The sequence below is a fragment of the Rhamphochromis sp. 'chilingali' genome (genome assembly GCF_963969265.1).
Source record: "Rhamphochromis sp. 'chilingali' genome assembly, chromosome: 5".
Taxonomy (NCBI): Eukaryota; Metazoa; Chordata; class Actinopteri; order Cichliformes; family Cichlidae; genus Rhamphochromis; species Rhamphochromis sp. 'chilingali'.
In genome coordinates, this window is record NC_137932.1 from 35,649,583 (window position 1) to 35,663,572 (window position 13,990).

Genomic DNA, 13,990 nt, shown 5'->3' on the forward strand with positions numbered 1-13,990 from the left:
AGTGGTCCATTTTAAACTACATGTTGCACCAGGGAGTCCATAAGGTTTGAAAGAAGCCAGTGTGCTTCACCTGATCACACCTGAAGGCCCAATCTTTACACAACAAGCATTATAGTACAGAACCGAGTGAAATGGTCTTATTCCAGAGCTTCCTCCTTCCCTTAAAGCTCTGCACGTGTCCCGGGATTAGTAGTTTCAGTCATCAAGCTTGAGTCAGTCGTTTTTCAAACCAAACACAGCATGCCCGTTGAATTCAGATGGGAGGTGCTGAAGAACGTTAAATATAGCAGGTTGAATACATGGTGATGCAAAGAAGTTGACAGAAGACAAAAATCACACTCATCCATCAATGAAGGAAAGTTTTTCTGCAGCTCAGCTGTTTCTGGCAGTTAAGTCCTGAAGCTCTGCCTCCAGTTCACATGTTTCTTGATCCTTTGAATAGAAAAGGCATTGTGGTGAAAATGCTGCAGCTATGAATTCAAATGTGGACAGGATGTGTGCTCTTACATTCTCAGTATTTCTAGGCATCTTCAGAGCCAGCTCAGCCCAGTTTGTGGCTTCGGAGATGTTCCCCAGCTCTTTGTGACACTGTAAACCAGACCCAGCCACAGTGAGTTTCACAGTTCCTGATATGACCATCAAAGAAAAAGACCTGACGGCAACAACTGTGCCGTGATTATTACCTGCCTTTTGTCATTTTCAGTTCAGTGTTTTTGGATGTAAATGAACAGATGTGTCAGTAGATATGGGACCTATTAACTCGCATCATCGTCTTTTAGGCATTACAAACATTTCAGTCTCTTCCGGTCCCAGCTTCACTAGCTTTAAAGATTCAAAGTGAACTTCCATTTTTCACAAAATAATGAGGACATCATGTTAACTCACATGAATGCAAACATGTAAAAGTCACTGACAGATGATCCCAAGAGTCTGCTGTAGGGTGTGAGTTTGGACTTTAGCACTTTAATGTGTGTGAACCATAAATCGTAACTGTACAGTGTGAGATCAGCTGATCTGATAGTACCTTGGCGATGTAAAGTCTCACAGTCTTGGAGATACCTGGACTGAGCTCCTCTGCCTGCAAGTTAACACAAAAGCATTTCATCCATCAAACATCGTGTGTGTGTGCAGTCACACATCTGCTCAGAAATTGACACAAAATGAGGCTAACTAAGATTTGAGACATACAACATCTACTTTTCTTATTTCCCAGGCCGCACATTCATCTTAAAGAACTGAAGCAAGTGAATAATAAAGACGAGTTGTTCAGAGTCATCCTCTCTCAGTGGTACTGCACCTGTGCATCCTTTGATTATAGCTCCTTCTATAAGCCTATGAGATTCAACTGATTTCTGAGACACGCCCAGTCTGTTACACTGATCCCTCCTCCATCCTACTCCTTCACACTGCCAGTGTGTCCTTATTAGATACAGCACATACTGCACATCATTGCTATAAGCCACGAGGAGAATGTATTTTGGGTCACCAGTCTACCACCGATTTGAACTCAAAAGTCAGGAGATTCATACCTTGAGGAAGCTCTCAAGGGCATCATGCAGGGTGGAGGTGGGGGTGCTCTGGTAGTGGGCAGCAGCTGCCTTCTTTTCCAACCAGTCCAGAGTGGCTACCTACAGACACACAGACAAAGCACTGAAGCGCGCAGAAATCTCTGACATCAGGAGGGTAGCAGGTGCGTGCAATAACTTCAGAGTCACCTGATAACACCATCTGCCAAGCAGGTAGAAACACATGGGGTCATCATCTCTGAGAGCCAGTGCTCGGTCCAGATGCTCCTAGACGGGGGAATAATGATCACAATAAGTCCAGCTGCTCTACGCCTACACTGCTGCCGTGCAGCAGGTCTGCCTTTCTTACCTTCAATATGCAGCTACTCTTCAGCTTGCTATGCATGCTCTCATGCTGTGAGGTCAGTCCAGCCAGCATGGCAAACCTGGAGCCACAAACAGAAAAAGCAAATGCTCTCTGATGGGAGCTCAAACCCACTGCTCGCTAGAAGCTCTGTGTTCACAGGGATTTACCATTTGTGACACTCTGCATTCAGGCCATTCTTCTTCAGGGCCAGCTCTGCCTCATCTCGACCTGCAACATGAGCTCACAGGTTAACAACAGCCTGTCTATGAAAAATCAAAGAAAGCATGTCAGGAAGAGTAGTTGTTGTGGTCTGATACGGCAGCATGGTTTCCATCAGTTTGAAGGAGCACATGTAAACTCCTAGCAATGATTCACCCAGTCCACCGGACGGTTAGTATATTACTTAAACACTAATATAAAGGTTTTCTACACCCAGACATCTCTGAACACACAACATGTGGAACCTTGAACCAACAGGTTAGGGCAGCAGAAGACCAGACCAGACCCCCCTCCTGTCAGCTAAGAACAGGGAACTGAGTCAATTTTTGCTGCAACATTCAAATGGTACTTGGTGGAAATGATGCTATGATATCGTTATGAGAGGCTCTGTAATACTGTACAACAGATTAATGGGACAGCAGCGCAGAGGCTTCAGAACTCGCCTTAGAATCCTCTGGTTTCCATTAAATAATCCAGTGACAGTTGTCAGTATTTTATTTGCTTTCGTTTGATAACTAGAAACATTTCAGCAAATGCTTTGTGGCAACTGTCATGTTCAGGCTTAGATAGAATCTAAGAATAAGGACATTTAGCCCAAAGAGCCAAACTTCAGAGATTCCTCACTAATAGTATTTGAAGCTTTTTGTAAGGTGCAGTAACAGTATGTGTTTGTCCATTACCCTGCTGTGCATAGGTCTTCTTCTCCTGTTTGTCTTCAGTGGAGTCATACATATCCCTGTAGGCTCGAGCCAGTCGCCATAGAAACTCCCTGCTGTCTCCATACTGCAGACCCAAAAAGAGGAAAAAAAGAGCTCCTCATAGACGAGCACCAGCTTACATCAGTGAACTTTTACAGACACACGTTTCCAGCAGGTCGCTGAGGTCATGTAATGTGGGGCCTACTCGTTGTGCATCATACGAGGATTAAAGCTGACGGTGACAGAGCTTTTTGTCACCCTGGTTCCAGAAACTGAAGCTCTCTCCCTCTGAGCTTGAGATCTGTTGACTGACTGGTCTCTTTTAAGAAATAACTAAAAACTCACCTTTGAGACATACATTTAGTTAACTCTTTCTTTTTTAATACTCTGATATTTTTGTTGTGAAGCACTTGAGTACGAGCTCAGTCAGACTGTGTTTGTCTGTAGTTCTGACTCGGGCGAAGATCGGAACACATTTTATTGCTAAAAAATTCCAAAGTGTTCCATAGTTTTCATACATGTATATTTTATTTTAATTTTATTTAAGATATGAGCAGTGCCTTTTCCCTTTGAGACCATTATTTGATTTGAATTTTCATTGGTTCACTTGATATATTTATTCTTCTATGTCTGCTCTTTGCAATGACCCATTGTCACAAACAACACTCATATCAAATCAGCGTTAATGGTCATTACACGCATCATTAGCTTCTTGTCATGTGACCACCAACAAGCATCCTGTTACTCACTTCTGCTCTGTTGTCCATTAGTAGTCGAAAGCCTTCTGCTTTTAAACTGGCATCTCCTGTGTGGAGGATGTCACTCTGAGCCAGGAGGAGAGCCAGCTCCCCACTGGGAACCTCGCTCATTAGCTCCTCCTCCTCCTCATCTTCCAGCCCCCTCTCTTCAAGCTCTTCCTCTTGGGAGACATCCTGGCGGAGGGTAAGGACTGTGGCACAGCTCCTGTCCTCATCCTCAGACTCTTGCTCAGGCTCCTGCTCACCCTCCTCTCTGTCCGTGTCACGATCAGTGTAGTCTGATTCGGCATAGGCCGTGGAGTACCTGGGATACAGCGAAGACCACCTCATATTTATTTGGTGACTATATAAATATGTTCTCAAGGGTTTCATCCAGGTTTTATGTATTCACTATTTCTGTAGATAGTTTTTGTTTCACAGCACGTTCTGAAATATAAGTCTCTGACATTTCTGCCACTGTTCCAATCAGAGGTGATCCGGTTGAGGTATATGTTATTCCAAACATTGAAAGTCTATATTTTATTTTGAAAGGTCAATGCTGCCGACCTTCCTGTTTCCTGTCATTGTCAGCTAGCTGTCAATGAATGGCAGCCAGCTGACAGGAGACCCTGAGAACCCCTTAACAGCACCGTGCGAGCCTGTCTTCACATAGGGAAACACAGAAAAGGGACCATGCTGCCTCGTTAGCATGTACCAAACGCTGCATCAAAAACCTGAACAATAATAATAGTTTGATGAATTAGTCCCATTCTGGAAAAGAACACAACACTGTTTAAGATACGAGCTGGAGACTCCAGTGAGAGTTAGCATCTCTAATTGTCTTACAAATTAACAGCAATAAGCTTATGAAGCCTGCAAACAAACCCATTTAAAAAGCCACACACTTGAATCCTTGCCCGACTAAAGCAGCGTACTACAAAGCCAGATTATTGGCTTAGTGAGCTCTGTCAAGTTTTCTGTGTCATGAAAGTGGCTGTTTTACCTGGTTCAATCACCATGGTAACTTTGGCTAAACACTAACATGGAGAGGAGCAAGTTTCTGTTCAGAGTGTGGATTTAAAATCGTCTGGAAGCGCCATGTTTTCACTGATTCTCATTGAGCTTGCAGCATGTTTTCAGTGCTTTTAAGTAAAGAGTCTCTGCATCTATGCAGGTTTTAGTCATCCCTGACTACAACCACTGAATGGAGCTCAGCATTGAGCCAGGAACTCCTCGTGGCCCCGGGAGCTAATTGTGGCTCCATGAGCTCCTCCTGTATTACTTATTCATGCATTGTCTAAATAACCTGTTGTGATAAACGATTCTAATCTGCTGATCAGCCTCTTTTACTCTGCTGGAACTGCAGCTGCAACAACACAGAACACATGTTCAATGAATCTCATTCATTTCACTGTGATCTACGCCAAACGTCAGTGATTTCCATGTCTTCTTTATCAGGCTTCTGTAAACTGGAATTAAAATATTTATTTTACCACTCAGAAATCACCAGATTAATGATTTTCTGCAACATTCATCTCTTGCCTGATTTACAACGCATTTTAATTTCTTTCGAGATTTTTCATCACTATCGCATCACCATCACCAGGCAACATCTCTGATTGGAGTAGGTGACACTCGGAGGGATCATTTAATGTGGAAGAAGAGTTACATGAGCCTCAGAAAGCCCAATTTCATTGAGACAGCTCATGACCACTGTTGTGACACCTGCTATATTTTACAGAGCAAGCCTGGCTATGTTGACCTTTGTTTGTAGAGTACCCCTCAGAGACATTTTATCACATGGTTTGTCCAGAAGATCTTATTCAGCTATCCTCTTTCAAGTCCTTTCACTGAACAGAGTCTGGTGTAAAGCTGAGAGCCGTCTTCATGGTAAGCTGCTAACTACATTAACCATCATTTAAGATCCTTCTTACACCTTCAGAGCCTTTACCTTAATAATGTTCAAATAGAGTGAAAACAAGCAGAACATATATCATTTCCTTTTCAAACAGGGACTGAAACACAGTGAGCTTCTTAGTGTTTTCAGACTGAAGGGTTTCTGTTTTCTTGTCATGTGACTTATGTTACCTAGTTCACACTGCCTGCCTTGCAGAGAGACAGCATATCTATGGATCTTTGCTGTGCAGAGACAGGAAGAGAGCACAGTGTCTGTAGTTGAAACAGTCATGCCCGATGCCCATAAACTACTTGCTGATCAAAATCAAAGTTCACACAGGCCTCTGGGAAATATCCTGCTGCTCCCAATGAAGGTCTGTGTACAAAACACCTGACGCATAATGTAAGAATTTATCAAAAGTGAGTAAAGCATACTGTGCTGAGCCAATGACATACCCCCCTTCACTGGTCTCTCCACAGGTGCTGGCCATGCCCTGGCTGGCAGTGAAGTAGGTAGAGCTGGACGAGTCGGCACGCTCTCTGTGGACCGCATGACGCCGCCGCCGTACACGCTGGCTGTCCTCCACTCCCTTTCTGAATGGGAGGAGGATCATTACCCAAACAGCCCAAACAGTTCTCATATAAGCACTCAGCCCCCTGATATGCACACTTAACAATGTGATGCACCTAAATTACTTTTTTGAAACTGAAACCCACATATGTATTTGTGCAGATGGAAAATCCAACTGGAACGAGCAAAACGCAAACTTTGGGTTGATTCTGTTCACCTGCACGTGGCGTTCCCAGTCTCAGCTGAGTGCAGGTTTCCAACCTTATAAACAGTGAGTGACGAGACGTTTCTCCCACTGAAAACGTGACCCACAGCTGAACAGAATCCACCTTTTGGGATTTACATACCTGGATGATTGTGCATGCATCAAGACACAAACTTTGGAACAGTGTTTACTAAGACTGAAGATTTCCAGGGTCCTCATTTCAATACATTTGACTTCCAGACTTTGTCTTTTTTAAAGCAGTCTTGTTCTCCAGCTTTGCAGATCCTGTTTATTTGTTTGTTAAGCTTCTGTACTCTGAAATATGAATCATTAAAGCATAAAAAGAAACCTAACTTGAGGGATGAACCAGTGTTGTCTCACATGTACAGATGACTTAGCAAAGAACCAAGTTTGATGCAAAAAACAAAAACACATTATTTGTTCCATTACTTTACTCAAATCGATGAAAAATATCAAAGATAACACAGCGTGAAAGACACTAAACAGTTAGTAGATGGAGGATTTGGATTCTTGATCCAGTGTCATCTGAAAGTGTCTGCTTGGAAACACACTGATAATGCAGTAAAAGCAGACTTGGATACAAAAACATGCAGTGGAGAACTATCAGTCATGGATGGGCCTCCCCAGAGCCCTACCTCAATATTATTGAAGCAACGTGGAATCATCCACACAAAGAAGAGCTTTGTCCTTCAGGAAGCTAGGAGTGCTGTTCCTGAAGACTACTTAAAGAGATGACAGAAAGCTGCCTCAGCTGAAGAATAAAGGTGCTCACACCAAATACTGACTATGGCCCAGTAAAGAACTGAGGGGCGACACAAGACCTCTGCACAGTACTGCAGGACAGATTCTATGTAGCTCACCATAGTTCAACTCACTTGACATCCTGAATGATCTGCCAGGCAATGTCCTGTAGACCTCCCCTGAGCTCAGCTACCTCTGAACGTAGAGACGCCACGCAGTTTAGCACTTGGTCCAGCTGGTTTCTCAGCTCCAGTTGCTGTTCTGGGGAAAGTCCCTGAACCACAGCCTCCACTGCTGCCAGAGCCTGCTGCTGGGCCTCCATCTCTGAAGACGGAGACAGGAGTTACTTGTTTCAATTTAATAAGTACTGTACCCATATCTCCAACCTGCCTCCAGGTTGCAGTGACAATGATACTTGTGGCCTGGGCTAACTGGAATACCTCCACTGGGAGATTTTAGTCAGCACAAAAGACATTACAACTTAATATACAGGTACAGTTAACCTATTAATAAGTTTATAACAATAATGTAAATCTTATTTTTAAAATGCCAGTCTGAAAAGGAGACGTGCTATGATTTGTTTTACACTTGAATACATGGAAATAAAAGCCAGTCTCAAGTCCAAAAGTCATATCCAAAAGTGTTTGGCCGGAAACGGTTGCCTTTCTTTAAACTATTGTAAATGAGTTCTTACAGTGTATCCAACATATCCACTCTCATGAATGACATCAGGCCATTCTGAGCCAGAAAGAACATTCCCATCACAAATAAATAAATATATATATATATATATATATATATATATATATATATATATATATATATATATATATATATATATATATATATATATATATCAGAAAACCTGTTGACTGCAGTCTCCTTAAAGGTCCTACACATAGAGCATCCTGAAAAATGGAGACGTCCCTTTCTGGAACAAACACTAGCCTGGCCATCACCGCGATAAGAAAGACGTGATACTAAATATTCAGTGACGTTGCCATGTTAAATTGAATCCATGGCAACCATGTAGCTCATGGTTATCCTGGGCAGTTGAGGTCAGTGCCAGCCTACCCTGGGCATCCAGTGTGTCCCCCAGCAGCGCTCCTCCATCCACCCCGATGAATAGCCGGGCCGCTGGCCGTGTCTCCAGCACAAGGCTCTGGGACCTCCTCCTGCTGATCTGCCTGTAAACTAAAAAGGCAATCAAGCCCAAACCGGCCGTGGCCCCGACAGCCAGCCCGACTAACCCGTTCCTCCCGAGCGGCACGCTCATGACTCTACACGATGCCCATTCCTACGCTGGTTCCGAACAAATAACCACTCTTACGTCATCAACGTAGACGCCTTGGAGTCAGAATAGCGCTTCAGAATCTGAGACTGCACACGCACACACGCACGACTGAGCGTGCGTAGCTTCACCTTCCTCGGAAGGAAAGCCTTAGCTGTGTGTGCCCAAGGCTCTATCGCTACAACCTGGACCACACAGTCAACATGCACCGCTGTGACGTTATTGAAACACAGCAGCCGTATGAGCCCACAGCAGGGGAAAGGAAAAGAACTTCCGGTGACACCTTACAAAATAAAGTGTGTTTGAGATGGAGGCCTACAAGAATACCTCTGAGTATGAATGATTGTGTCTAAATTCTCTCTTAAATTCTGTAACGGCACAGTCACATAATATTGTTGATCATTTAGGCATTTGAATATAAAAATACATCAATGACACAAAAGGCTTCCCAGCAACAGGAACCTTCAGGGAATGTTCCTGACATGGTTATGAAGGTGGGGCATTAGGGAAAAACATTCTCTGATAGTTATTTTGTTGAAACTTTACATATTTCACATAACACAGTAACTAAATAAAAGTCTGTTTCCGAGTTAGTAGTATAAAATGCTCATTCTCAGCATTTGTTTCATCGTAATGTTTTGATCTCCAGTTCAAATGATGTTGACATCCTAATTATATAACTGAACTAAACTGAAAGGTGTAGGGCTGGATCAGGTGCCCCTGAATCCTCCTTTAGTTATGCTGCAATAGGTGTTGGCTGCTGGGGGATTCCAATGATGCACTGGGTGTTTCTTCTTCACTCACTATGTGTTAATAGACCTCTCTACACTGAATCATATTTGTTATTAATCTCTGGCTCTCTTCCACTGCATGTCTTTCATCCTGTCTTCCTTCTCCCACCCCAACTGGTCGTGCCAGATGGCCGCCCCTCCCTGAGCCTGGTTCTGCCGAAAGGTTCTTCCTGTTAAAAGGGAGTTTTTCTTTCCCAAAGTGCTTGCTCATACGGCGTCATATGATTGTTGGTTTTTTCTCTGTATGTATTATTGTAAAGTCTACCTTACTATATAACGCACCTTGAGGTGTCTGTTTTTGTGATTTGGCCCTGTATAAATAAAATTGAATTGAAATTAAAATGTATATAGACTACACATTTCAGTTTCGTTTTTTTGTTTGAAAATGTTTCCTTTCAGTCTTTAGTAGCTGAGTAGTTTTTCTATATTAACACTTGCTGGGTGGGATGATAACTGAATGGTTTTTGTAGCTTGAATTGCGCAAGATTTGTTGGGTGCATAAATGAAGAAGTTCATAAAAGGAATTATTATGCAAACACAACACTTGTTGAAGGCATTCCACTGGCAAATATGAAGTCATCACAGTTTCAGTATTGAGTAATAAATATCCAGGCTGGTTAGGCAGACACATTTGACCAAACAGCAAACACAGGTACATAAGAGTTTTCTTTGTTTGTTTTGTATTTTTTTCCCCCTGTACAGCACAACGGATGATTTTAAATCAAACAAGCAAGATGTGTGAAAAAGTGTGACTAGTTTAGGATAAAGTTATGATAGGGTCAAAATTAATGGAATGACTGCACGAAGAGCAGTTTGCTAGCCTGATGATCCCTGTTCCCTTGTTATTGTGTGATGAATTCATATAAAAGATCTGGAGTTGATTCCAAAAGCTGATCTTGCATTTCATAGTTTTTAACATGAACTCTTTAGGCCCAAAGAGTTAATGCAAGTGAAGGATGCTATAATTAAGCTGAAAAACTATAATAGCAAAAAAGCAACAAATTTACAATTGTGAAAATTCATATTAACATTAATAATTAACATCCTGAATTACATTAGTCCAGCCAAGAATTAATAAATGCATGAACTAGTTTTTCAGCATCACTCTGAGACAGGGTATTTCTAATTTTAGAGATGTTACCCAAATGGAAGAAAGAATGTGCATTGAAGGACATGTCCTGGTCAAAAATGACTCCAAGGTGCCTCACAGTGTTACTGGAGGCCAAGGTAATGTCATCCACAGTAAGAATCTGGTTAGATACCATATTTCTAAGATTTTCAGGGCCGAGTACAATAACCTCAGTTTTATCTGAATTAAGGAGCAGAAAGTTAGCAGCCATCCAGGTCTTTATGTCTTTAAGACATTTCTGCAGTTTAACTAATTGGTGTGTGTTATCTGGCTTCATAGACAGATAGAGCTGTGTGTCATCAGCATAGCAGTGAAAATCTATGCTATGTCTTCTGATGATACTGCCTAAAGGAAGGATGTATAATGTAAACAGAATTGGTCCTAGCACTGAACCCTGTGGAACTCCATAATTAACCTCAGTGTGTGAAGAGGACTCAACATTTACATGAACAAATTGGAGTCTACTAGATAGATATGATATAAACCACTGCAGTGCAGTACCTGTAACATGTACAGCATGCTCTAATCGCTCTAATAGAATATTATGGTCGACAGTATTGAATGCTGCACTGAGGTCTAGCAGGACTGAGATGAGTCCACTGTCAGAGGCCATAAGAAGATGATTTGTAACCTTCACTAAAGCTGTTTCTGTGCTGTGATGAGCTCTGACACCTGACTGAAACTCTTCAAATAAGCCATTCCGCTGCAGATGATCTGTTAGCTGTTTGACAACTACTTCTTCAATGGTTTTTTATATGAAAGGAAGGTTAGAGATTGGCCTATAATTAGCTAAGAGATGGCTAGAGATGGCTTTTTAAGTAACAGTTTAACTACAGCCAGCTTGAAGGCCTGTGGTGCTTTGCTGATTATTAGAGATAGGTTGATCATATTTAAGATTGGCAGGACTTCTTTGAGCAGTTTTGTAGGAATGGGGTCTAAAAGACACGTTGATGGTTTGGAGGAAGTAATTATTGAAGTTAACTCAGAAAGATCAATTGGAGAAAAAGAGTCTAAATGAATATCAATTCATGAAAGTAGCTGTAGATAATATTACATCTGTGAAATGATTATGAGTAATTTTTTCTCTAATGGTTAAAATTTTAGTTGTGAAGAAGTTCATGAAGTCATTACTAGTTAATGTTAAATGGTTGATTCAACAGTGCTCTTACTTTTGTCAGCCTGGCTACAGTGCTGAAGAGAAACCTGGGGTCGTTCTTATTTTCTTCAATCAATGATGAATAGTAAGATGTTCTGGCTTTGCGGAGGACTTTCTTATAAAGCAACAAGCTATTTCTCCAGGCTAAATGATGATCTTCTAAATGTGTGACATGTCATTTCCTCTCCAGCTTACAAGTTATCTGCTTTAAGCTATGTGTTTGAGAATTATACCACGGAGTCAGGTACTTCTGATTTGAAGCTGCATTTTTCACAGGAGCTACAGTATCCAGAGTCATACGTGGTGAGGAGGTAAAATTATTATTAACAAGATAATCGACCTCTGTTGGAGTAGCATTCGGGTAGCTGCTCTGCTCTGTGTTGGTACAGAGCATTGACGATGATAACAGTGGGTGGATTATATTCTTAAACTTAGTTACAGCGCTTTCAGAAAGACATCTACTGTGATAAAGTCTACTCTCCACTGCTGTGTAATCAATTATTGTAAATTTAAATGTAATCAGAAAATTATCCAACAAGAGTGGCTTCTCGGGAAACACTGTTAAATGTTCAGTTTCTATGCCATATGTTAAAACAAGATCTAGAGTGTGATTAAAGTGGTGGGTGGGTTCTTTTACATTTTGAGAGAAACCAATTGAGTCTAATAACAGATTAAATGCTGTGTTGAGGCTGTCATTTTTAGCATCTACATGGATGTAGATGCTAAAAGGAAGAACAGACAGAAACTCTGTGTAAGGCCCAGGTGGACGATAGATGATAACAAATAAGACTGGCTTTTGAGTTTTACAGCTGGGGTAGACAAGACTAAGCATCGGGCTTTCAAACAAATTAAAAGTCTGTCTTGGGCTTTGGCTGATTAATAGGATGGTGTGGAAAATTGCTGCCACACCGCCCCCTCAGCCTGTGCTTCGAGGTTTCTGATAGTTAGAATGACTCGGGGGTGTTGATTCATTTAAACTAATATAATCATCCTGCTCTAACCAGGTTTCTGTAAAGCACAATAAATTGATTTGTTGATCAATTATTAAGTCATGTATTAACAGAGACTTGGAAGAGAGACACCTAATGTTTAATAATCCACATTTCACTTTTTTACTCTTTGGTGCAGAAAATATTGGAGAGCAGTGAGATCTAGCTATCACCTGATGGGGCAGAGACACCAAAACGGAGTATAGGGTTTCAGTATCATTGTAAGCCTGTCATCATGAACTATCAAGTCATGCAGAGCACACTGAGTTCACTATGCACAACACCAATTGGGTCCTACCCAGACAATACCATCTTTTTGGCATGCTTATTCCCTACACTGCTCTGGCTTAAATAAAAAAAAGTAAATGTTTAAATAAAACGTGGCTTAAACACTGGTGAAGAATCTCTGGAGCTAGAGAAGAGCGAAATGGCTCAAACCTGCCACACGACTTGCTCCAGCTGTAGCACACCTGGGAGAGTGAACTTAAACTGCTCCATGCTCTCCCTCTTCGAAGATGTTATGTGCATCCCAGACCTGTCAGACTCCACACACAGCATTCATATCTTTTCAGATGCTACAGAGAAAGCATATGGGTCCATAACATATATTATTCACTACATTACCCCTGACCCATTTTCATGTAATGCCAGTGTACTGCAGATTGGAGCTACAAGTTTAACTCTAACAGCAGATAACCACAAGCAAGGTGAACTATATCACTTCAGGAAAGTACAGAAAGACTGAAGTTTCTGTCCTCCTGTCATCACTAGTACCAATACTACTTACCTTTACTTCTGTGTATGACCAAGAAACTCAGCTGACTGGAGTTGCACTTGGTGAAAAGGGGTGGGCAGGGGGAGGTTCCAGATCCCAAGCTGTTGAGGTAAGCTCAGTTATATCTAGCCAGTATTTCTCAGTCTCAATCACCAGCTCAGATCCCTTCCCTGCCAGCGATGGACAGATCAGAGGCACTTTAGATTCTTTACTTCTTCCACCAGATACGTGATGTCATACTCCATGCCTCCATCATCCTGTTTGTGGGAAGGGCATGGGCCTAGGATTCTATCACAGACCCAACAGTGGCTTTCCCTTTGAGCTGGAGTAGATGCACCAGCATCGGCTGCATAATGGCCTGGATCATTTTTTCCAAACCAATTTGAAGGCTGGCTGTAGCTCAGGAGATTTGGCAGGTCGTCCACTAATTGGAAGGTTGGCTGTTCTAGTCTGCATGCCAATGTATCCTTGGGCAAGTGTTCGTATAACATTGTAGCCCCAGGGTGACTGTGGCTACAATGTAGCTTGCCATCACCAGTGTGTGAATGTGTGTATGAATGGGTGGATGACTGGTTGTGTAAAGCGCTTTGGGGTCCTTAGGGACTAGTAAAAGCGCTATACAAATACAGGCCATTTACCGTTTACAGGCCATTTAAATGGGTAAATGGGATAAAACATTTTGAGTACTCCAGTAGAGTAGAAAAGAACTAATCCACTTACCATTTACAATCCAAAGGTAGATTTGTCAACCGGAGGTTGGACCACAGGACCTCTGCCCCTGACCACCGCCCAACCCACAAAATAGACCAATCCCACTGCAATGTCTCCAGAAACTGCATAGTTGAATGGTGCTGTTTAGCTTGACCGTGTTAAACAAACACTGCCTATCATGAGACATA

The 13,990-nt window shown here is 42.1% G+C and overlaps 1 protein-coding gene across 1 annotated transcript; it reads right to left on the reverse strand.

Annotated features, from left to right (window-relative positions):
- Nucleotides 1–3: 3 nt before the first annotated feature.
- rmdn3 (regulator of microtubule dynamics 3) lies at nucleotides 4–8,514 on the reverse strand. Its single transcript, XM_080883751.1, has 12 exons — nucleotides 8,035–8,514; nucleotides 7,095–7,284; nucleotides 5,879–6,016; nucleotides 3,539–3,851; nucleotides 2,772–2,874; nucleotides 2,040–2,100; nucleotides 1,876–1,951; nucleotides 1,716–1,793; nucleotides 1,530–1,628; nucleotides 1,025–1,078; nucleotides 508–588; nucleotides 4–432 (listed from the first exon to the last, which is right to left on the reverse strand). Exons 1-12 carry the CDS (start codon nucleotides 8,234–8,236, stop codon nucleotides 373–375), a joined length of 1,455 nt encoding a protein of 484 aa, XP_080739877.1. The 5' UTR covers nucleotides 8,237–8,514; the 3' UTR covers nucleotides 4–372.
- Nucleotides 8,515–13,990: the final 5,476 nt, after the last annotated feature.

What these genes read in the sequence shown, in the direction of transcription:
- rmdn3 (XM_080883751.1), bottom strand. Translation starts at nt 8,236, where the DNA reads ATGAGCGTGCCGCTCGGGAGGAACGGGTTAGTCGGGCTGGCTGTCGGG. An exon ending in TTGGCAGATGGTGTTATCAG is followed by an intron (nt 1,629 to 1,715) that starts GTGACTCTGAAG and finishes GTGTGTCTGTAG; the next exon opens with GTAGCCACTCTGGACTGGTT. An exon ending in TGCCTAGAAATACTGAGAAT is followed by an intron (nt 433 to 507) that starts GTAAGAGCACAC and finishes TTCTATTCAAAG; the next exon opens with GATCAAGAAACATGTGAACT.